The sequence below is a fragment of the Nyctibius grandis genome, chromosome 8, assembly GCF_013368605.1.
Source record: "Nyctibius grandis isolate bNycGra1 chromosome 8, bNycGra1.pri, whole genome shotgun sequence".
NCBI lineage: Eukaryota > Metazoa > Chordata > Aves > Nyctibiiformes > Nyctibiidae > Nyctibius > Nyctibius grandis.
The window spans coordinates 49798676-49821846 of record NC_090665.1 but is presented as its reverse complement, the minus strand read 5'-3'; the positions used below and the strand labels follow the sequence as shown (position 1 = coordinate 49821846).

The window sequence follows — 23171 nt, the reverse complement described above, 5'->3', positions numbered from 1 at the left end:
AAACCACTGGCGGTTCTGTTGTTTATTTGTTAGAGGTGTGTGTTGTCATTGGTAGCCAAACACGTGCAATGGCGCGGGGGCTGCTGGTGGGTGGTGATTCCATACTAGTGACATGCTAACTCCATAGCATGCCAAGCCTTGGCTTCCTGCACCTTCTGTAACGCAACAGTCGCAATGCTGATCTGCGTGGGGCTGGGGGCAGTGGCGGCCGTGGACTGACGACGTGTGTAAATATTGAGAGCCTTGGCTTAGCCCCGAGCTTCTGCTCAGCCACGCAGTTCCCATAAGTGGTTACATATGGCACTGTATTACTGCACAGTTACGGTGGTGGGAGAACGTTTGTCCATCTGCTCGCATGTCACATCCAGGCAGAAGATATTTCAGGGCGAGGTTTTGATAAATTCAGAATGTTTTTGTGTTTTTGCTCCATATTTCTTTTTGCTCATTGCCTCTGCAAAACCTTTCAGTTTGCAAACATACAGAGTCGTATTGATTCTCTTAGGTTTTTTAAACTGTGAAATCTAAGCATCTTTGACTCTACTAGCTGTTTAAATAGCTTCAGTGTTATTTTTCAGAAGTGTTTAATGGAAAACTGAAGGATTTGGTAAAGGTGAATGTGCTGAATATTTTAAAAAATACTTAAGCACTCCTGGGTGTGACTTTAGCACAGGCAGATGCAAGCCTTACCCAGTAGGAAGGCAGGTATTTCATTCCCCTCCACTGACTTGGGCAAAGGCCCATGAAGAGCAAGGCTGAGCCCTCACCTGTTAGAAAGTGTGACTGCTGCTCTCCTGCTTTCTTCATTTGCCTGACGGGGTCCACGGGGTCAAAGAAGCTACAGTTCTGTGCTGGGAAGGTGAGTTCCAGCACCATGGAGGGAGCAGAGGTGGTTGGTAGCTAACTGGGAAGAGAAAGTAGTCTTTCTGGGAAATTGCACTCTGTTTAAAGACATACTTTATTCTGTCTTCTCCTCTTCTTTTTAGTTATATTATATTTGTTTATGGCAGATCACAAGGAGTGGAAGAATAATACCTGAGAGAGAATACCGGCTAAACGCTATGAGGAGGGATCACCAAAGATACGTACAGGAGTGCCTGGCTCGGGCCATATTTCACAAGGTCCTTGACATGGAGGTACGCCTTCACTGGGGATGTGTGAGCCTTCTCAGATACTTCCCTACTGACAGCCAGTGCCTGTTAACTCGCACTGGGCTGTTTTCCATAGCTGTGGCCTCATGCTCCCCCGAAAGGCTCTCCTCTGCTGGGAAAAAGGGCAGCCTTTGTGCTTGACGTCCCCCCCGTGAAACCTCCTGTGGCCTCCAGCTGTTAAACCGTGCTCTGAGGAGAACATACACTGTCCTGGCTCCCTCACTGCCCTGTGGCAGTCATCCCATGATGGGGTGATAGTCACAGGGCCGGTTTGCTTAAAAAAATTCTCATCAAAACAAAGTAGTTTGAACACAGTTACATGTCTTATCTGAGTACAAAATTTGGGCACATTCCTGTTACGTATCAGGAATGGAGTTGGTCCCTACAGCTGCACAGATGCTCAGTTGTTCCCTTGCCAATGTCAATATACACAGGTGTAATGTGAATGGGTCGAATCACTGGTAGTTTCACAGTAGGGCTCCATGAGGGATCCCAGGGAGCAGGCAAGCGATAAGCAGGACAGAAGCAAGTGTGCTTATATTCACTGCCATCTCATAGTGCCCACTAATGAGATTTCTCTTTCTCTTACATTGATAGTGTCATCATCAGCTGGAAATAAAAAGGAAACTTGAAAATTCTGTGAGGAAGGAGAGGGTGCAGAAAATCAAGGTAAGGCTTGAGTGCTGCTGAGTACTGATGGGAGCTGGCAGTTTTGCCCTGTGCTAAATAAGCTGTGAGTCAGGCCAGAGATTCGTTGAGCCAAGTGTCCTGTCTCTGATGTTTATGGAAGAAGTACAAGAAACAGGCACGTGGAGGATGATCCTGCCCCAGGTTACATCTCCTTCTCCCTCTATCCAGCAGTTTGGGAACTTCCATTCGTGCACATGATTCCTTCTGAATCTACTTATTATTTTGGTTCTGCTGTGTTCTTGGTTGTACAATTTAATTATGAGTGTATAAAATGGCACTTCCTTGCATTTCTGCACAACAATTGATGTATCTGCTCTCTGATTAGTCTGTTTGATGCTCCATTGTTCTCGTTATGAAAAAAGTTAATAACTGCTCCCCTTTCCCAAGGCACTTGTGGTTTTACATACCTTTTCCATATTCCTTCTCAGTTTTCCAAGCGGAAGACCCTCAGACTATTGAGTCTTTCATACATGAGCCATTCCAGGGTTCTTCAGTGCTGTTGCCATTTTTTCACCTTTTCTAGTTCTAATATTTCTGTTTTGAAACGGGGAACCAGAACTGGATGAATAATTTAAGATACGTGTTGCAGTTCTTCTCCTTGTAATTCTAGACACTATCTGCTTTTGACTGCTGCTGAGCACTGAGCTCACGTTTTCAGCTGTTTGCCTCTCCACATGATGTTTAGCAGAACCAGCATGTGAGTAATGAAAAGAGGTTTCAGAAGTCTTCACTTTGGCGTCGTGTAGGTAAAGCTTGCTCCTGTCATTGTTAGTGTCATGGAAATCCCACAGAAGTCAATGGTTCTTCTCCCCATGAAGTCGCTTGGACTCACCTGGGAAAAGTTGTTCTCATTTTGGCTGAAATACGCTCAACATCTTATTTATTAGGAGCCTGCATATACTGAGAAGAATGCATTGAGAACCTAGCTGCTGCTTTGAGCCATTGAAGAACAATGTAAAATCTTTTTAATTTTAAATAATACATTTATTAATTCATCAGGTAAAGAAAGGAGGAGATTTTAATGAAAAACACTGATTGTTATGGTAATTACAAAGGCATTATTTACTGGCTGAGCTGCTGCTGGTAAAAAGTTGCCACGGTGGAAGCAGCACCTGAGGCACCCTGTCAGGGGATTCTGGACTTGGATAATTTTGGAACAGAAACCAAAACTGCTTCCTCCAGTGAGAAGAGTAAGGGAGAAGCTGCAGATATGTGATCTGTATCTTTGCTGTGATGCCACACTGGGACACAGGAACCTGGCTGGAATTAGCAGTGTAATTTAATACTCACCTCATACACTCAGTAAACTCGGCCGAGTAGCTCATCTAAAAGGACAGGAGAAAGACAGATGACTGGCCAGGGGAGGATGAGAAACACAGGTATCAATTTCCAGAAGGGAAGGTAGGGAGGGGCAGCAGTCAGAGCAGGGAAGTGGCAGATGCACTCAAATTTAAAAAAGAAAGAGACCTTCAACCCAACCAAGAACTGCAGGATACACAGAAACAGGCAGATGAGTTGAATCTGGGGGGATCTGCAGCTGGAGAGGGCTGCAGGGGAATGAATCAGAGATGGGAACAAGTCTTCCCTCTCTCATTCTCCTCTTGGTTTCCTTTCCTCCCTTAACCAGGTGCTCCATCGGGTCTAGGCGATTTGATCGTCAGAGTATTTAGTACCTCAGAGACACAAATTTCTCTTCTTTTAGGTGGGACAGTCCAGAAGACCAGTGGAAGGTGCTAGCCTTATGCATTGTCCACATCCACCACGCGCTCCAAGAAACCATTATGGGCTCCATCCTTTAGTGGCTGGAGAGCCAGCTGGTCGCTCACAACTGGTGAGTTTCACCAAATGCTCCACGTGCTCTGATGGAAGCACACCCAGCTGGAAGCGTGCGCATACACCTGTGACGTCTGGGCTTAGTCTAGAGCATTGGCTGCCCTGGTGGTTCCAGACTAGGGCCTCGTCCTTCATCGCTTGAGACTGATTTCCTCTCTGCAGGACTGTGTCATTAAAGAGAAATCTCAAGAAGCTGACGTTGCAGGAATGGCAGGCACATCACGTCAGAACGTTGGAAAAAATAGCTTTGCTTGTGATAAATCTGCTTTAATCTTTCCTTTTTATCTGCCTTATCACCCAAGGTTAGGCCAGTAACCTGTTAACAGGCAGAGAAGGAGTGTTAATATACTCTTGAAATATAATGATGCTAAAGTCAAAGGTCAAATATATAGTCCAGTTTTAGCTGGTTCTCCATTTCAGTAATGATAATTGGTGCAGACTGAAGAGCGACTTTCAGTCCTGAATGACCTTTTCCTCTCCACCCCATACAGAGGGCACCTGGACCTGTACCTGAGCGTGATGCTGAACGTCCTTCTCATCAACACCGAGCCAAGGAGCCTGCCTTTTCTGACATGGTGAGTTAGCTCAGTTAAACAGTTTTCTTAGGTTTTAACATTTTAAGGTGGTGTTCTGAATATACAAGGAAACAATGAAACAAAAAAGTCAGAGAAATGCTGAGTATTGAACAAAAACAGGCATGTTTTTGTCATGTCTTCTGTCTGTCCATGTGCTGAAGTCACCAAAACACAGCACACTGCTACGGTTTCTATGAGTGAGTTGTGTTTGCTTCAAGGCTGCACTGTGAGGAGACAGTAGCAAAACCTAGATTTATGCCCAAGAGTTATTTTGGGTGCTCCAGTTTTTGGATGCTCAGAGATGCCTAAAGGGCTTTGGCTCTTCAGAGGCAGACTAGAAAATTTCTTTTCCTGAAGGTACCTGAGGATTACTCATCATTTCCAAATGCCTTGATCAGTGCTGGTTTTTTTTTTCCTTATGATGCAGCTCTGCACTGGAAACTATACACTGAGATTTTGTAACTGTTTGCTTTTTCCTTTTCTAGACCTCCTGGCGACCGAACACAGCTCCAGGAAATATGCAGCACCCGTTCCGCCTCCAGCCGCTTCGCAGCTGTGCTGCAGCAGGGTCTGTACCAAAGACTTCGAGCTCCAAGCAGAAGTGCCATGCACTTGGAAATGATCAGCAGTTTGCCACTGGGGTGAGGCCATATTTCATTCTGAAAAGAATATCATTTTAGGGACAGCTTTATAATACTGCGTTAGGATTGTAGTACCCAGAGCTGTATACTGCAGGCAACATGCCTATCAGATGGTTATCAGCTTTTATCTAAACTCCCCTTTTTAACCTCCCCTTAATTTTCAAGATATTTTCTTACTGGTCTAACGCAGTTACTTTCAGGTGAGATTTGGACGTGTTTTCTGTTCTCGAAAACGTTCTGTAACTGGCTTTGTGTTAGGAGCTCCGTGGTACTGCAGGATTTTGGAACGGGGCTGTGACCTGCTACCCTTGACTGGCAGACACTGTATGACCAGCTCCCTTCATTTGCTCTGTATTGTGATGGTCACGTTCCTTTCTCCAAGAATTTGCTGCCTCTAAGTCTACTCCCATTATGGGTGATTTAAATGGTTTCTTTGATGCTCTCTGCTGACAAAACAGCTACATCAGATCCAGAGCATGCAACATTCGGAGAATTTATTCTCCAGAGATGTCTTGCTTTTCAGGGCCCTGGTTCTCTGTTTGCATTTCCTCCTAAGGAGGACTAAACCTCCACTGCAAATGGGAACAAAGTGTTTTGAACCACATCTTGTATAATTGATGCTAAACGATGTTACTGCTGGAAGATTCTGTCTGCTTTGGAATTTGCCAGCTGAGAGAATGCAGCGGTGCTGTGGGGTTGTGCAGTATTCTGTCTGTGTGAGATCAGAACTCTGCATGGTTACGAGTAGTACATGGTTTACAATGTTGTATATATCTGTGAGGGTGACATTTTCAAGCAATCTGCCTGTTGCTTTGCTAATTAAAAGAGAGCATTTTAGCACAGAAATGTTTTCATGAAGAAAACTGCAAGCACCAAGTTAGGGGTTTGTTCTAGAAGTATGTGTGTGTGTTACTAAATGTGAAGAGCAGTCAAAGCACAGTTAGTTCAGTGTGCTCGGTAGCTATTTTTGCATAACCTATTTAACCTAGTTAAAATGTTTTTGCAGGGGGAGAGGAGCGGGTTAAGACTTATGAATTCAAAGGAGTACGTGACTGGTACATCCGCATATCGACTCCCCGTCATTACCGGTTGTGTGATACCAGTGCCACCTCCCCCCCCGCAGAAAGGAGACAAGGGCGTGAACGCAGTGAGGAGTGGGGTGCCCAGAGGCAGACGGTTTCGTCCCATCACTGCACCAAATGGCTTAGAGCAACAGTCCACAAGTGTAAGTTCTCTCTGTCTACTTCTCAGTTTATGTGTAGGTGTATTACCTTCCTCATCGATGTATTCGCCTGATGGTGAAAGATGTGTGTACCTGGTTGGCATAAAGATTCACTGAATTTCTGAAAGAAAGAAAATTTATAACTATTAAAATATATAACTGCCACCCATCTCTCTATATACTAAAACATTTGATGTTTTTCATCAGCTGGGGAAAGAAAAGGTGCCTGAATAGAAAAAGCATAGCAACTCTTATGTAAAGCCTTCCTCCTTAGTCCGTCTGATGCTGTCTCTGACCATCTCTAGTGCCAGAACTTCAGAGGGGTGTATGAAATGCCCTGAGTGTGTGAAAACTTCATCTGCTACACTATAGCTCCAGCCAGTTTTGACCCTGTAAAGGAACCCAGGATTGGGAGGGACGATAGGGGTCATTAAACCTGGTCCCTGCAATTCTGGGCAGTTCAATGAAATGGGTTTTCAGTCCAAAATAGTTTCCTGCCCTTCTGCATCTTACAAAGCACTTTCCAATTTAAGCGGCTCAAGGCCTGTCTTAAAAGCCTGGAGGCCTCAAGTGTTACACCACACATACGTGATCTTTGTGTTCACCTTTGGTTAGAGTTGGAAGCCAAATGCATTTTTGTGTGTTTCCTGCTGCAGAATTCTGGAGGATTCCCTAAGCCCTCGTTACGCAGCAATGCACTTGTTACCATGGTCTTCCTAGGGAAAAGTGTGCATTTATCTCACGATGGTGCTGACTACAGAGATGAAATCAAAGTCTATCAGCAGCATTGTGGGGGAGAAAACCTTTGTGTCTACAAAGGCAAGCTGTTGGAAGGAGGTAAGGATAAAGAGTCAAAGAGTTCATAGTGATTCTGGCAACATCTTGTTTTTGGCTAAAATGTTGACATGATATCAAAATGATTTCTGCTGAGCTCAGGCAAGATATATGCATCCAGGGATTTTGATACCATCTGCCTCCACACTAAATCTGGATCCACTGTTTCATGATTACAAGTGAGGTTACACTTACTTTTGCTAATTAACACAGAAACAAAGTACCTGACCTCAGCAGGCTGGGTGCTTTGGTGGTGATGCAGATGAGATACAACTGCAGTAGGCTGACAGTAAAGCATAACCTTTTTCTTTGAACCCTCTCTGTGATTGCAGAGACCTTTCAGTTCGTCTCCAAGAGGCACCATGGTTTCCCGTTCAGCCTCACCTTTTTTCTCAACGGGATGCAAGTGGACAGGCTGAGCTGCTGCTGTGAGTACAAGCACCAGAAGCGTTCCAGGCTGGGAGGCAGACATGGATACTTCGGGTTTCTCACTGTGGAGGGAGCATCTCCCTGCTACAGGTATGGAGACAAATGCACTTTGCTCACACGGACTTAGCAGCCCAGTTTTTAGGGAGTTTATAATTTCTTTCCTCTTTTTTAATCTTTCTGGCACCCCACAGCTCTGTAGAACCTCGTCTGTTTCTCATCACCCCTCGACATGTGCAGAATTGAGCTTATCCCTCAGGGCCCCACGTCCAAGGCTGCCATCAAAGTCAGCTGCTTTGGTGCTGCCTCCTGAGTCCCTCCGTGGCGTACACACGGCGGGGGACAACGTGCTGGCTCTGTCAGCTGGTCAGGAGCTCAGCTCTCCCTCAGCAGCCGAGGAGGGAGGGATGGGTGTGGGGTGGTACACACATGCCACTCGCGTGTTTCTGGTGGAAGTGATAGTGAGATAAATATCAAGAGTGCTGCTGAGTTAACTGTAGTTTTCAGGGTTTTCTTTGTGACTGTGACAAGAAGATAATTTATTTTTGAACAGCTCTGCCCCTGAGGTGGGATTCTGCTGTAACACCCCTGGCTGCAGAATAAGACAGTACTGACTGTTAGCTGTGTTTCAGGCAACAAATCTGTGCAGAAGATTCTTGGTTTTGGGCAAGAGTCAATGCTGTGAGCAACAGCTGTGGGGTGCCAAGAAGCTTTAATTTTAATAAAAATCTTCCTTTTGTGTGATTGTTAAGTCGTGCCAGACAAGTAAACTTCTGCACACATGGATAATTTTAAAACTTTTTTGTTCTTTTCGTAAGTAATTTTTAAGAGAGCAGCAAGCAGTTGGAAGAAGAGAACCTCCACAGAGCTATACTCTATTTTTTAGATAAGGATCGAATTCTAGGAAAAAAACTTCTACTTTATTGTACCATATTTTTTCTACTCCAGTCTAACATTGAACATGATTTATGTAAATGTATTACTTAGTATGTTCAAAGTAGTGTAAAGCACCTGAATTCAGAATGGATATAGTGGCTATAGAGCTTAGGAAATGTCCAAATCTCAGCTTTTGTGCGATGTCTAGAAAGATTTGAAGTTAATTTTCTGTATTAATACAGTCTCCAGCAATTGGTTAATTTTTTCCTGCGTCACCCCCACCTTCTGTCCACCTTCGCCTCTTATTTCTAGTGATATCTCTGTTTCCCTGCCTCTTGTCAGTCCAGCCAACCTTATTTGGTGACTAAAAACTGTCTCCATTAACCAGATTCTCCCCGTAAATGGCAACTATTTTCACGTCTCCTTCAGGCCAAATGCAGTTGCATCAGTTTCCTGGTTTGAGTAGGACACCACATCCACACAGTCAATACCCACTCTGGGTCTCAGTGAAGATCCCAGGTGATTTTCCCTGTTGGGTTAAGGCTTTGGTTCACACAGAGGTGATGCCGCAGTGATTTCTACACCGATGCTGTGATCCTTGCACAGAGTTTTCTGCTGGCCTAGGTCCAGCATTTCTGTACAGTAGAAGTGCTTCAACAGCTCAAAGGTCCCTGAAAAAAATACCACAAACAGACTCACAGAATCAATGAGGTTGGAAGAGCCCTCTGGGATCATCGAGTCCAACCACTGCCCTGACACCACCATGTCAACTAGACCATGGCACAGATAATTAAAAGGTAGAGCTCTTTTCAGAAATGGTCACATTTACATTTTGTGCCAGCAAAACTAAAGGATTTCTAGACTGACTGACTGTAGAATATTTCACAGTAGCTTGTAAACAGCTGGGATGTGAGGGGAATTGCAGTCAAGTCTTACATAACAAAAGCAGTTTTGGTGGTGGAAAAGTTTTTAAGTCATAGTTGTCTGTGAAGAAAATACGGGTTTCCAGAGAGACTTGTGATGAGCTTAGTGAACATTGTGGTTTTGTTTTCACCCTCTGCTTTCAGATCTGAATCAACGTACTACATCCAGCACAGTGTCCTGACACCCAGGAACTCTGCTCTCTTGCCTGAGCCTCCTAACTGTGACACAGAGAGGCTGTCACTCCAGTTTATACAGGAGGAGCAGTCTCAGCAAGTCCTTCAAAATGCTTTGGTTCCCAACTGTTTGGGTGTCTGTTAGGAAGGAAAAACAGGACAGAAACTGAAAATAATTCAGTTTCAACCTCTGTCTTCCCCCGCAGTTATTAGACCCAGCAGACAAAAAAAAGTCTTATCCACAAAACCTGAGTTACCACTTTACTGGGTGTTACAGCAGGACCTGGATGAAGCTCACCTCTGGAGGTGGAGCTTGGCTGCCTTCCTCAGTGATTATATCTTCACAGATCGTGTTTGGTGTAGCTTGAAATTAATGGACACATGATAATTTTGATTTTAATCTGTTTATACTTCACTTGTCACCTTTATGTGCAGACAGTGTTACTCTCCTTCAAGGAGGAACTGCATCTGTGTTTGTGGAGCACTTGAGGATTTTAGGGTGCTTCTCCCAGTCAGTCATTATCAGTAACCTTGTTGTCTGAGTGGCAGTGCAGAGGCAGATACGTACCTGGTTCTGCTGCTGGTAGTGAGCTAAATAGCTGGCTGTGTCTGCTGCCCTTCCATTGTTCACAGCAAGGAAAATGTGATACTTTCCAGTTCTCCTTGTTTTTTTTTATAGGTGCATTATTGCAATGGGTCTGGACAAAAAGCCATCCCCTCCCAAGAGAAAGGTGGAGAACCATGAGGAAAAGCATGTGGGTTCCTGGAGGGATGGAGTGCGCAGTGAGCCAAGTAAAAGCAGTGTTGAGCAGAAATCAAGGAAAACTTCAGTGTTAGTCATCTTGCCAGGTCATGAAGCGAGTGTGGAAACTATTGAGGACAAAATGGAGACCAGCCAGGAGTACGGAAAAGAAGAAAGGAAAAAACTATCTGATCATGAGAGTGAAGATAGTCAGGAGGACACCAGTAAATGTGGTACAGTATTCCAAAATGCAAGCAGGGGATAAAAAATGGGAGAGGATGATTCTGGAGAAGGTATGGGATTGGGGGCCTCCAGCTTCGCCTGGAGCATCCTTTCTTAGGACACCTTGTGTGAGAAACGTGGTACCTGACCCCTGCCCAAACCCCCAGCTTCCTCGCTGCTCTGAGCACTTGTTCCCTCTGCTCCAGGTCTACCAGCTCACCTTTCCTGCCTGCTCTGCTCCCACCCCGCTGGGGCTGCCCTCCTTTCCCTGCACTGAATGCTCTGTTGCCCACCGTGGCTGCCTGACCTTGCCCCTTTGCTCCAGTCCCAACTGTTCCTGTTGACAGATTTAAAACGAAGGACTGGAGAGGGGCTGCCCTTGCTGAAAGTTTGCCCAAGGGGCTTATTGGGGCAGACAAAGATAGTATTTGTGGTATAAAAATGATGCGTGGCAGCCCAACTGCGTGCTCAGAATGTGCCATCTCCCCAGGCCACCTAAGGGCAGCCCCTGTTGCCATCGGGCTGCTGCGGGACGGGCCAGTGAGCCCAGCCTGCGCCTGCCCTCACTCCTTGTTATAAAGCCTTTTCCAGAGTAAGTCAAATTTAGAGGGAGATTTTAATGCCTACTTCCTATTCCGATTTTTACTTTCATAATACTGCAGTGCTACTGCTCAGCCTCCTCGTTAGTCCCTGTGCATGTGGTTTGTGATTAACCAAGCCTTTTCCTTCGGGAGGTGGGCACCTTTCCGACGCTTACCCAAGGAGGCCTCACTTCCAACAACGCAGGTGGAATCCCAGTTGGTTTTTAATACAGAAAATAAATCTCCTCATTCCCTGAATTCTCATTGTCTGGGTAACTGTTAATTTGCCTAATTGGTTCTGCATCAGATACTCTTCATTCGTGTCTGTGGCATTCTGTCACTTCGGTGCGTTAGAAGCGCTGATGGGAAGGAGAAGGGGTGAGTGGTAAGATCTGAAAGGTGAGGAATTGCCACGGTGAGGCACAGCCGGTGTGTGGGCAGCGACAGCTCTCCTCGCAGCTGAGGTTTGCTGCCTCTCTGCTGCACGTGCCGTGAGCTGGTGGCACGTGGAAGTACTGAATCTTAACTGGGAACCGCTGCCATCGCCGCGCGTGCTGGTGCCTGGGCAGCCGTGGCTGGAAAGGGAGGGGTTCTTTAATGCACATGCATGAAAACAGTCTTTGCCTGTGGATCTGAGCAAAGTTATGCTTTATTGCATTTTTGCTATTCTATCTATGAAGAAAGTGATGCTTTTTGTGATAATGTGCTTTTATGATTCCTGTCTGGCTCTGAGATTCTCTCATGGCTTTAAAAAGACTGAGCACATGCAAAGGCAAAAGGAGATTAATTAAGTTAACCTCTGTCTGCTTAAAAAAGAACTTTATTAGTTGTGAATTCAGTGTCCTGTCTCACAGTATGATTCCTTTATTTTAGAGTATGATGAAGATTTTGAAGCATATGAAGAAGTTAATGAAGAGGGACAGACTGGTGATCAAATGAATGGAATGTCAAAGTCATCCTCAGATGATAAAAACCATAATTTAGACGATGTAAAGGAGAGTAAAAACTCGTCACCGAAGGCACTGCAGGCCTCTGACAGTGAGAAGGATGAAGGCGGTGGATATTCTGACAGTGACTCAGAGGATGATAAACAAGGTTAGTTTTTTTCATGATGAGCCTTAGGGAAGTTGGCCTGATGCATGTTTTACATTTTGTGCGTGTCCGGTACGTATGTTGAGTCTGCATAGGGGAAACCATGCAATTCCTGCTGAATTGGTAAAAGATAGCTATTTTATCTGTTCTTACTGATTCTACCATGTGCCACTGAGACACAGCCAAACCCACTGGCAATGTGTGTGCCAGCTCGCAGCAGACATTGCTGACTACTGAGTTGCAGCAATGGAGCTGGAGCCACTCAGCGATGAGCTCTGAATACTCGGGGCAGATCAGCGCTTTGTGTCGGTGGTCACTGCCATCCGAGAAGCTGTGACCACTCACACCTGCTGGGGAGACGCACTGTTACCTGAGAAGTCACCAGGAAACCCAACACACCACCTTGTATTTTAGAAGTGCTGTCTTTAATGGCCCTGAATGACCAGAACCTCAGCTTTGTCCTCTGGTGCAGGCTCGGGGAGGAAACGCCGCCAGCTCAGGTGTCCGTTCCCCGTGCAGCGGTGGGGCACTCTGAGAGGGTCCTTGTTCAAGTCTGGCTGTGAATGAGTAAGAGTCCCAAGTCAGTAAGATCGTCTGTGATTCTTGATCCAAATTTAGATACAAAAGTGGGCAATGAAGTGTCCAAGACCATTATTATTATTAATTCAGAAAGATTAAACTGCTCTGGAGTAAATCTTTGTAGAATAAGTAGCATTTTCTGTCATTCACTTTTTTGGATCAGCACTTTTAACGTCTAGTGTTTTAACTGTTGGCCTTTGTGCAGTCCAAGCCTTGCATCTTCATAAATAATCCCACAGAAAACTTGCAGGCAATTTCTCATTTATTAGACAAACAATAGAACTCCATCCACCACGTGGTGAATAAGCCAAAAGCGACCTGCCGCTTCCCTCTGGCACCGTGTTTTATTTCTCTCTAACATTCCTCCTCTATGGCTTTGTTGGATCTTGAGCTGACTTATGTATCACTTGCTTGTCATAATGTACCAGGATTTCTCCATTTACTGCGGTTTTAAAATGAATTACTTTGTTTTCCTTACGTTTGACACTCCTATTGTGCAAACTGTTTCTCAAGTTAAATGGAAACATTACTTGCACATTTGTATTTCTAGGTGAATTAAGCAAAGGTAATACAGCTGTTTGTGAAAAGGTTGCAGCTGCAAGAAAGATCCAGTCTTTTTATAGGAAGTATAAAATCCAACAGGAAGTCAAATCAGGTTTGAAACATCCTTGCTTATAAAATCATTGCAGTGATCAAAAAGAATCTTAATTTTTGTTTCTCGTGATAATGAGAAATAGCTTGTGATTCATGAATAATCAGTGCAATTAAGCATTCTTTCCTGCTGCTGGTGTATGGCATTGCAAACTCTTTTGTGGCTTTAATCAGCTGCTGGTCAAGCTCTAGCAGCGTGTGTGTTAGTGTTGGTAGACCACGATTTTGGATAGCAAGCTTTTGGGCATAGACACTATGTTTTTGTGCTTCAGTAATCAGTACGCTAATCCACTGGTAACCTATGAGTACTGCTATAGTGGAACTAACATGCTGATAGTAATGGGATCTGGATTTTTATGAGTACGTGCTGTGGACAGATTTTCTCCCATCTTAGTTCAGCATATCATTACACTTGTTCCAGAGTGTCTGAATCCATCCGGCCCCTTGGGTCAGTTCAGCCAGCATATAGGGTTTTAGAATAATACCCAGATAACTGAGGTGCCCAAGATGTTACTTCTGCATGCAATATTATGAGTCAGACATAAATGAGCATGCAAGAGAGACCCTGGCAGTCAAATGAATTGATAGCCTGGCATCTACACAAGTCCATTGATTTAGAATTGCGGTTTCCATTCAAACTTCACTTTCTTTGTTCTTATTTTAAAATTAATGGGAGTACTTGACATATTTTAGGGAAGTTTTAGCTTCCATATTTGAGGTTTTTTTAAAAGCAGTCCTGCAAAGTTTTTGTAATACATTGCAGATGAAAAGGATAATTTAAAATATTACAAAAAATTGCAATGAGCCTTCCTCAGATCCCCAGAGGAAGAAGAGGCATGGAGGCTGCTGGAAGATTGTGGGTGCAGGAAGAAATAACGTGGCACGGACTGGCTGCTGTGGCTGTGAGAGCAGCTGTTCAGGGACGGACCGTGGGTCCAAATTCAACCCCTGGCCTTTGGCCAGCAGCGCATGCCTGGGAGAAATATAAGACAAGAGCAAGAATACTGTGCTGCTTCCTGCTGTGTCTTCCCAGCCCTGTAATTAGCTGGTGTCAGGGATGGTCCCTTTTACTTATTAGGCCTCACTGGGTTTTTCTTCCATGAGTTTGACGAGTCTCTTCTTGCACCCATGTGAGCTTTGGACACCAGCAACGCTGTGTAGCAGTAAGCTCTACTGTCCAGCTAAATGTTAGATGAAGAACTATTGCCTTTTTTTTCCCCCCTCAAATTTTCCATTTATGAATTTCATATGATGGCCCCTGTATGTTTTTTTAGAGGAGACAGTGAACTTCATCTCCAGTTCAGCTTGAATGGTTTACACATGATTTTGGAGATCTTTGTTGTATTCACTGAGATAACAGGAATGCACTAAAGGGCTGTTGCTGTGGTTGAAATCTTTTATCGAATGGAGCTCAAGAAACTGTTCTACAACCTGTCTGAGTCATATTTAGAGGTGCTTTTGGAGGTGTATTTCTGTGTGATTGATGGAGCTAATCTGGGTCATTTCCATTATCAGAAAAAGATGTGTTGAATGGCATTGATTATAACACTTGGACACATCTGGGCAATGTTCTGTTACGCTTACTGGCCGATGAATGCAGATGTCCAAGTGACAAATACTAAACCAAAATTATGTTTGCTATTTCTAGATGGGAAGCCTGCACACTCTCTCTCATCCATCAGTACTCAGTACAGCAGTGAAGATGACTCTCATCCTGAAATGATGGAAGACAGTGTTAAGGGCGAAGAGGAGTATAATATCAAAAGGGCATCTGATAACACAGCACATGCACAATATGGAAATGAGAATGGGGACAAGAAACTGCTCAGAAAGGAGGAAAATCAAGAACCTTCTGCACTGGAAAAGGAAGGAACAGAAGGGGCAGAAAAGGCAAAACCACAAGATCTAGCAGCAAGGGAAGATACTGGAATTTTTCATGCCAATATAATGGCAACACAGCATCAAAGTCCTGAAGTTCATGGGGAACTCAAACAGGCTGGGCCAGTAGAAGGTAACACAGGGGAAGATGGGGAGAAGAATGCAAGTACCAGGAGGGATGCTGGGGAGGAGAGTCGTCTAGTGCCTCTGGAAAGCGGTGTGATGGAAGCGGAGGGCGGCGAGGAAGAGTCTCCTCGGAGTGACGAAGGAGGTGGGGAGTACAGTCCCTCTGCCCAACTGAGAGGGGCTCGTGCACGTGAGTGTTGCTGTATTTGCCTTTGCACTAAGTCACGGTGCAGCACGGGGAACGCAGCTGCTGGGCTGTTCTCAAGCTGCTGGAGAGCTCTGTACTGCTGTGAGCTAAATAACCACCCAGAACGTAACCTGGGTTTATGGTCTCTGCTCGTGTTTCCAGTGTAAGGCCTTGGCTATTCTTTTTTAGTCCAGCAGCTGAGTTTCACATATCGTGCAATTATTATAAAATCCAAATAATTTATTACCTATAGGAGAATCTATATGCCAGATTGGGGGACTCTGTATATCATGTTGAAATACTAGATTAAAAAAGAACACAAAAAACCTACCACATGAATCATGGTGCAGCAGATGAAGATCAGAACGATGTCAGTTGGTCCACGGTTGTGTTGCTTCACTCTGGCATGGATTTGTAGGCAAGAAGCAAGTTCCTTGTGCGACACCTTGTTTTTACTGTTGATAAAATGGGCATCTTGCAGTTTCAACCTTATGGCTAATGGGCAATTAATAAAAGGTTGGCCACATGAGCAAGGCTTTGCATTATCGTATCTGGGGAATGGGAAAACATGTAAGCCCTTGCTTTGCGATGTCACCCAGGTCATGGGTGAAATGTCTTGGATGCAGTTAAGTCAGGCAGTATAAAAGAATAGTCATCTGCACTGGTGCTGACGAAAAGGAGAGCCACAAGCCACGGCAGATGACATTTCCAGTTGTCTTTCTGTATGCTGGATTTGCAGGGGCATGTAGAATGCTCTTCCTTTATTTTAATAGAAGTTTTTGGTTCTGTTTCTATCGCTTTCTGTTCACTGCAGTGCATCTATCTAAGATAGTGTGTGTGGAATAAACAATTTTAATGCCAGTGCTTTAATGCTTTTCAAGTGCAGAAGTAATTTATCAGAGAAAATTGTATATGCTGAAGAAAGCAGAAGGCGCAGAATGCTCCTCTGGGGTTGCTGAGTTGCAGGTTGAGTCTGGGCAAATGAGAACTGGTGGTGTGACAGGATCTGTCACGAGTATGGAAGCACCTGGGGCGGGCTCCTGCTGCGCGTCCTCTGGTCTTGCTGTGCTCTCTGTGACAAGGAGGTATTGCTGATCCCGAGGGAGAGAGTTACTGTGAGCAGTATTTGTCATCCTTCCCTGGGCTCTGTGCTTTGATAGACCGTCCGTTCCCTTGGTGGGATGTTACCAGGCAGTACGCTGCAGAGCAGGGGAGCTGCCAGCCAGTCAGCCCGCAGGCCTGGGGCAGGTCTGAGTGCAGTATGTGCCCTGTGCCCAGCAAAGCGCTCGGTGTTTCAGCAGGGCAAAGAAAGTGCTGCCTGTAGCTCTGCGTGAGGCAGCCAAGGGATGTCCTGGAGCGGAAAGCTTCTTGTCTTCTCTGCAGAGCTGGAACGTCAGAGTGATTCGAGCAGGTTGTGCTCTACTGCGCAGAGACCTTTGTCAGGATCTCGGGTCCCAGGAGGAACCTCATAAATGCTCTCCTGGGACCTTCCCTGCTCAACCTTCATGGTTCCTTGGAGAGCAGATCCTAGTGCTTCACCCAGGTGAAATGTGACAGCAAGGAGTGAAGCCATCACTGCTCTGTAGGACCTGTGGTGTAGGCAAAAAGGTGTTCATGCTGAGCAAGGGCCTTTTGTGCTGTAGGCTGAAATGGTCTTTTAAAAATTTTCTCACATTTCTGTTCAGAGCTGTGTGGGTGCAGAGTACTGATGGGGTAGGAAGGATGGGCGTATGCATAAGGTAGGAGGAACCACGGGAGGAAGAAGAAGAAAAAATGAAAACAAAAGTGAAAAAAAGGAGAAAAATAACATATACAAGGGTGAGCAGAAAGACAGAATCAACAGTGTAGAAAAAAACAACCTCATAGGAAAGGTGAGAGAGCACAGGGTGTGCGTTGGCAAGAGAGAGGCAGGGATTTGGGAAGAGGTGTCATACTGTGTAACACCTTCTTATCTAGGCTGTGAGTCACGAGTGAGCCAGAAGCACGTTATGTGGTTTATTGTGGCAGTTGGTTTCAGTCCCTGTATTTTTGCAGAAGGCCAAGTCAGGATTCAGATCTTTTTTTCTCACTGGCTAAACCCTGCTCCTCTACTCACAAACAAAATGCTTTGTCTAAATAAAATGCCATAGGCTGGTTCTGGGAAGCTCATTGGTGAGGATATTGCATAGCTGAAGCTGACCAGTGTACTGCTTCATGTCACATACAGCAATAAGATCTAGAAATGTTATGATTGTCTCCTTTATGATCTGGAATTTATGCTTGACATGAGTATCGAGTACAAGTAATTGACTGAGTTACTCCCTTTTGGTCAAAAGCTTGGTTGTTCCAAGCTGCAGAGGAGCAGTCTGAAGCACGGACCGCTGGTGGCACCATCCAGGCAGCAGCAGGAATGAGTCGCGTCTCACACCAACAGCCATAACACAAACAAGAGCAGGCAGCTCTTTCAGAGAGGTGCCTGAAGGTCTGTGGTTCCTGATGGACACAGCACACTGGCAAGAGAGGCCGTTTGGCAGTAAAACCAACTGCGAGATTTGACTTTGTGCTGTCAGTCCAGATCAGTGGCAAACTAGCAAGATTTTGTGTAAAACACTGAGCCAATGACTGCGACAGAAAAGGAAAGATACAGAAAACTGGTGGAACTTGAAGGGAGAAGCCTGGGTTGCTGGAGAGGAGAGCTCTCAGAGATGCTGAAGGGGTCGGACTGTGTACGTAGCTGGAATACTGCTCATGAGGAAGCTGTTTAGTATTACCAGCTTAAAGCCATTCCCGTCATCGTCCAGCAAATCATAAAGCAAAACTGGAACTGACAGCACGATCTTAGCAATAATGTCAAATGTGTGACTTGGCGGTGAAGCATCACAATCATTTACAGAGCAGAAAATACTCCCCCCCTTATTTATAGATAAGCACAGGCCTTCAGTCACTTGTGTGGGTTTGGGGAATTGAGGAATCATCAGGACTGTAGCTGGATGCTTAACATAGAATTTTTTTTTAACGTATTCATAGAACAATAACAATTTTATGTCTACAAAACAATGTTGTTGTGTGTATGTTGAACCCCCCTCAGACTGCCTGACAAAAGCAATCTCGCTGTTCTGTGAAAATGCTGAGGAAGGTTGCTGCTCTGTGTTTCAGTAGATGCTCCTGCGTGAATTTTCCCTTGGATTTATAATGGTTGTCTCCATTTGGTTTTAATCTACTTAAAAAAAAATGATTGCTGGTGAGGATTTACATGGCTCCAGTCGGGTCTGCCCTAACATTTCAGATTTTAAACCAAGCTGAGATAGCTGGATGACTTCTACTCCCCTTCTGCTTTTTAATGATTTCTCTTTCTTGCTCCCTCTTTTGTAGCTGTGATAGTTTTTGAAGATTGCAGACCAGTCCGGGAGGAGATAGCAAAGGCAATTGGAAATGATCATCATGTGGATGCTGAACCTAGGGATTCCCGTGCGGATGAGGAAGAGGAGGACGTAACAAGGACAGAGCATGATGCCAATGAAGGTGAGGTTGGCTGTCGATCAGGACATGGATTAAATGTTACTCATCTGAAGTCTTTCTATAGAAGTGTTTGCCCTTTCCCTTCTGGGCTATCAAACCCTCCTTTGCTCTTTTCTTTCCTAACTTGTATAAAATTGGGTGATGACTAGCTGGCTTCTGTAGTCATGTATAATTAATGCTTTTTTGGCAGCTATAATGGTCCTAGGTAAAGAACCCAGGCCATGAAAAAACTGTCTGCCAGTCAAGAAAATAGCTGTGGAAAGCAGGAATCTAGTGTGTTTCCCTTTGCTTGAGGCAGCACGGGGCCTCCTTGGGAAGCGCGTTGTCAAGGCAGGGTGGGACTGACAGACTGGGAATGAAGCTGCGCTGCAGACTTGGTCTCCATGCTCTGCCCTGCTTGTCTCCCAGACTCATCTCCCTCTTAGCAGTTGGCATAACTGACAGTGAGGAAATTTCAGCTTGATCTTTGTTCCCTCCAAGAATGTTTCTGGTCCTTGCAACCCTAGCCGTTTATTGCTGGAGAGTTGATCTGCCTGGCAGAAGAGCCTTGTGTGTCCTACAGATGGTGTTAAAGCCAGCCGTCCTGCTGCAGCAGTGACCCGTAGTGAAAGTAAATGTTAACAAACATTCCACAGTAACAATGAGTCTGAAAAGAGGAGAAAACCATAGGTTAAAACTGACTTCAGTCCCCACTGTTGCTCTTACAATTCCTTCTTCCATCCTCTAAGAGTCTTAACACCTGGCAGAACAGGTCATATATACTGTTTTTACATTGCTAGTTGTGCGCTGTCTGGTACTTTGGCACGTTAATCCAGGGTGCTCCAAGGTTTTCTTCTGGTCAGCTGGGAGCCTTTTGATCTTCTTCCTCTATGTAGTCTAAGAACATAGTCCTTGAAGGTCTGTTGTCTTTCATCCAGAAGGTGTATAGAGGAGGCTGGAGGTTCCTTCTCATCTCTGCCCTGTCAGTAATTGTCTTTTTCTTGGTAATTCTTTCTCAGATGAGATTGCTTCTGCCTTGGTTTCATCAGCTGTCTGTGAACAACTGTCTATAACATTTAATTTCAAAGTGCAGTAGTCTTAGTGTCTTGCTCTTCACAAGGATCTATGTTTCTGATGCATAGACCAGGGTAGAGAACATGTGGTTACTGGGCAGCCTGTTCTGTGTCAGTTGTCCCTCCAAATCAGGGTTAGAACACGTTTGCTCCCCAGGCAGGTGCTCTGTGCACTCTCCTCGTTGGTAACTTCTCAGGTCCGCGCGGTGCCTCATTCTGAATACTTTAATGCTGAAACAACCTCACAGCTGCCGTTATCGTTCCTGCCCAACGCAAGACCTCACTTACAGAAGGGAGCCCTTTTTGTGCTCCTTTCAGTGGCACAAACCTCCTCGTTTTCCAAAGAACAGGAACCTGTCACGTTTGGACAAGGCACTGGTGCGGCGGAGCGGGGTGCTGGGGGAGCCTGCCCAGGGACAGATCCTGGGGCCTGAGTTCAGTGTGGGCATTGCATTAACTCCCCGGGGCAGGAATCGACCTGGCTTGTTCCTCTGGTGTAATTACAGAATCTATAGGAAGCAATTACCCATTTTACGTGAGCAGTGGAGTGTTCTTCCTGTGTGTGCATATTTGACGTGAGCAATTTCCCACCTCTCTCTGAATTTTTGTACATTACTGTCAAGCTTACAGCATTTGGTACCCACACCTGAGCTCCCTGCTAGGGGGAGTAGGCAGAGCAGGCAGAGCCGTCGGAGCTGAAAGCTGGTCATGCATCAACATTTTTACTCAAATTAGTTACGCCAGATGCCAGAACGGCAGCTCTGGAAACGTGGGCAGAGCACAGGTGCGTGATGAGAATCAGCACAGCAAGTTTTCTTCTCGTCACCACGCTGATGATCCTTCATTCCTGGGGAGCGATAGCATCGTTAATAGTAACCCTGTAAAACAGCCTTAGCACTTAACACAGTTCTCAATAAAACTAATGTTTTTATTATTTCTTAATAGCACCAGATGGAGCTTTCTTGGCAGAAGGAACAAGAACACTTGACGTGCAGAAGGCAGCAGAGCAAGTGGTACGAGGAGGGCAGATGGCAGGGGAGAGACACGCACTTGAGCAGGAAGATCTTGTTGCTGAGGGAGGAGATGCTCGCACTGAAGAGGCAGGAGGAGAAATGGCACGGGCGGGAGATCTACTGCCCGGGGAAGACACAGAGGCTGTGCTGGCAGCGGAGGGGCAGTGTGCGGTGGAGGAGCCTGCACCTGAGGAGAGCGCCATGGCAGAGGAGGATCCCAAAGAGAAGGGGGCAGGGAAGGGAATGGAGTCTGGCACAGAGGTGGCACCTGGGGAGCAGGGAGTTCTGCTGGAGGGGACAGAGAACGAGGTGGCACTGGGGGAGCAGGCGACGCGGGGAGAGGAGCCGGCAGGGACACTGCAGGGCAGGGAGGCGGACGGAGCCGTGTCCGAGGGGGAGGAGGTGGCTGGGGAGGTCTCTGAGGGAGGAGAGGCTGCGGAGGAGGCCTCCGAGGCAAAGGAGGCTGTGGGAGCGACAGGGCCTCCGATGAAGGAGGTGGAGGGTGGGACAGTGTCTGAGGCAGAGGAGGCCACGGAGGAGGGAGGGTTTGCAGGGGAGGGCGTTGTGGTGGGTGCTGTGGCTGAGGGAGAGGAGGCTGTGGAGGATGCCAGCTTGGCAGAAGGAGGGATCGCCGGGGTAGTTGGCCCTGAAGGAGCAGAGTCTGTAGGGGAAGCTGTTTCTGAAGGGGAGGAGGCTGTGGAGAAGCCGGGGGCTCAACTGGAAATGTTAGGGGATGCAAATGTTTGCACAGGAGAAGCAATGCTTGGAGGAGAAGACTTTGTAAAGCCAAATGAGTTTTCCCAGCTGAAAGCAGCAGGGGAAGAGTGGATGGAGACAGGGAAGGCCTCTGTGGAGGCTGGCATGGGCCCCGTGTTGCAAGTAGTGCCTGGATTAGAGGCACTGGTGGATGCTGGAGGGGATCCCATCAGCGAAGGGTTGGTGGGTGCTGGAGGAGATCCCATAAGCAAAGGGTCATCTCAGTTGGAGGAGACCACAGCAGCGGAGGAGGAGGAGGGCTCAGCAGAAGCACTTTTGGGTGGAAGCCCATCTCCAGGCAGCAAAGCAAAGGCAGAGTGTGCAATGGCAGAAAACCCTGATGGAGGGGTGATGGGAACACCTGCGGAGAGGGCCAGGGCAGGGACAGGGGCTGGGGAGGGGGTCACCGGTGGAGCCGCAGGTCCGAGGGAGCGGGCAGCCGGGACGGGGGCGTTGCTGGGGTGTGCTGAAGGGAGAGGGCAGGAGCAGCCTCCCGGCGAGGGGATGGCGGGCGAGGCCGTGCTGCCGGCCCTGTGGCTGTGCGTGAGCCGGGCAGCCGAGGCCGGGGTGGTGGGGGGCCGGGCAGGGCGGGGGGCTCTGCCCGAGGGGGAGCCGGTGGGGCAGGAGGTGGCGGTGGCTGGGGATGGTGGGGCAGCGGCACAGGAGGGGGTGACAGGAGCAGGGTCGGGGGGACAGAGTGGGACGGGGGCGGCAGCGGGGGTGTCAGCTGATGGAAGGAGGGCAGCCAGGGAGACTGGGCGGGACGGGGACACGGTGGGTGATGGAGCTGCGGCCTGCGGGCGAGGGCAGAACCAGGAGGCAGCGGTGGGGTGCGAGGGAAGGGGGCCAGCGCCGGCGGGGGCCGAGGGCCGGGGCAAGGCAGAGCAGGAGTGGGGCACAGCGCGACTCCTGTCCCCACGGCATGGAGAGCCGTGCCCAGCGGTGTCCCCTGGGGAGCAGCCGGCTGTGGAGGCCTCCCCAAGCACCCCTGCACGTGGGGATGGGGCAGCAGAGCCGAGGGGGACAGGGTCCGCAGGAGGCGAGGGGCTGTGCCCGGGCTCCCCGCCGCAGCCGGCAGCTCCCGGGACAGGGGCACAGGAGGGGACAGAGCAGGCGGGAGTGAGAGCCAAGGGGGACCAGCCAGGCCTCTGCGAAAGCACGAGAGACGGAGAGGTGGCGGGTGCCTCGGAGAGTGCACGGAGCCCTGCTGGGGTCAGGGAGCAGAGGAAGGACAGTCCTGTTGGAGGGAACCCGGACACCCCGGGAGCCGCTGACACGGGGGACAGGAGCTGTGGTCCCCGTGAGGTGAGTCCTGCGGGGGTCTCCCGCTGCCCCCATGCCCGTTCGAGTCCCCAGACTGGTCCCTGCCAGAAGCAGAGGATGACCACTTCGTCCCGTTTCTTACACCATTCTCAAATACCGGCTGCTGGTAGCTGGGGAAAGGCGGGATAA

General features: G+C 47.3%; 1 protein-coding gene across 1 annotated transcript; it reads left to right on the top strand.

Annotated features, from left to right (window-relative positions):
- ERICH3 (glutamate rich 3) lies at window positions 1-23171 on the top strand. Its single transcript, XM_068407133.1, has 14 exons — window positions 1-35; window positions 1008-1133; window positions 1746-1817; window positions 3541-3669; window positions 4163-4246; window positions 4732-4887; window positions 5894-6112; window positions 6766-6946; window positions 7276-7462; window positions 10022-10317; window positions 11761-11982; window positions 14858-15403; window positions 18752-18901; window positions 20896-23171. The coding sequence occupies exons 2-14, from the start codon at window positions 1059-1061 to the stop codon at window positions 23169-23171; spliced, it is 4593 nt and encodes a 1530-aa protein (XP_068263234.1). The 5' UTR covers window positions 1-35; window positions 1008-1058.

Excerpts from the sequence above, each read along its gene's own strand:
- ERICH3 (XM_068407133.1), top strand. The coding sequence starts at position 1,059 with ATGAGGAGGGATCACCAAAGATACGTACAGGAGTGCCTGGCTCGGGCC. Across the intron at positions 1,134-1,745 it reads ACAAGGTCCTTGACATGGAG|TGTCATCATCAGCTGGAAAT; the intron begins GTACGCCTTCAC and ends TTACATTGATAG. Across the intron at positions 4,888-5,893 it reads ATCAGCAGTTTGCCACTGGG|GGGGAGAGGAGCGGGTTAAG; the intron begins GTGAGGCCATAT and ends ATGTTTTTGCAG.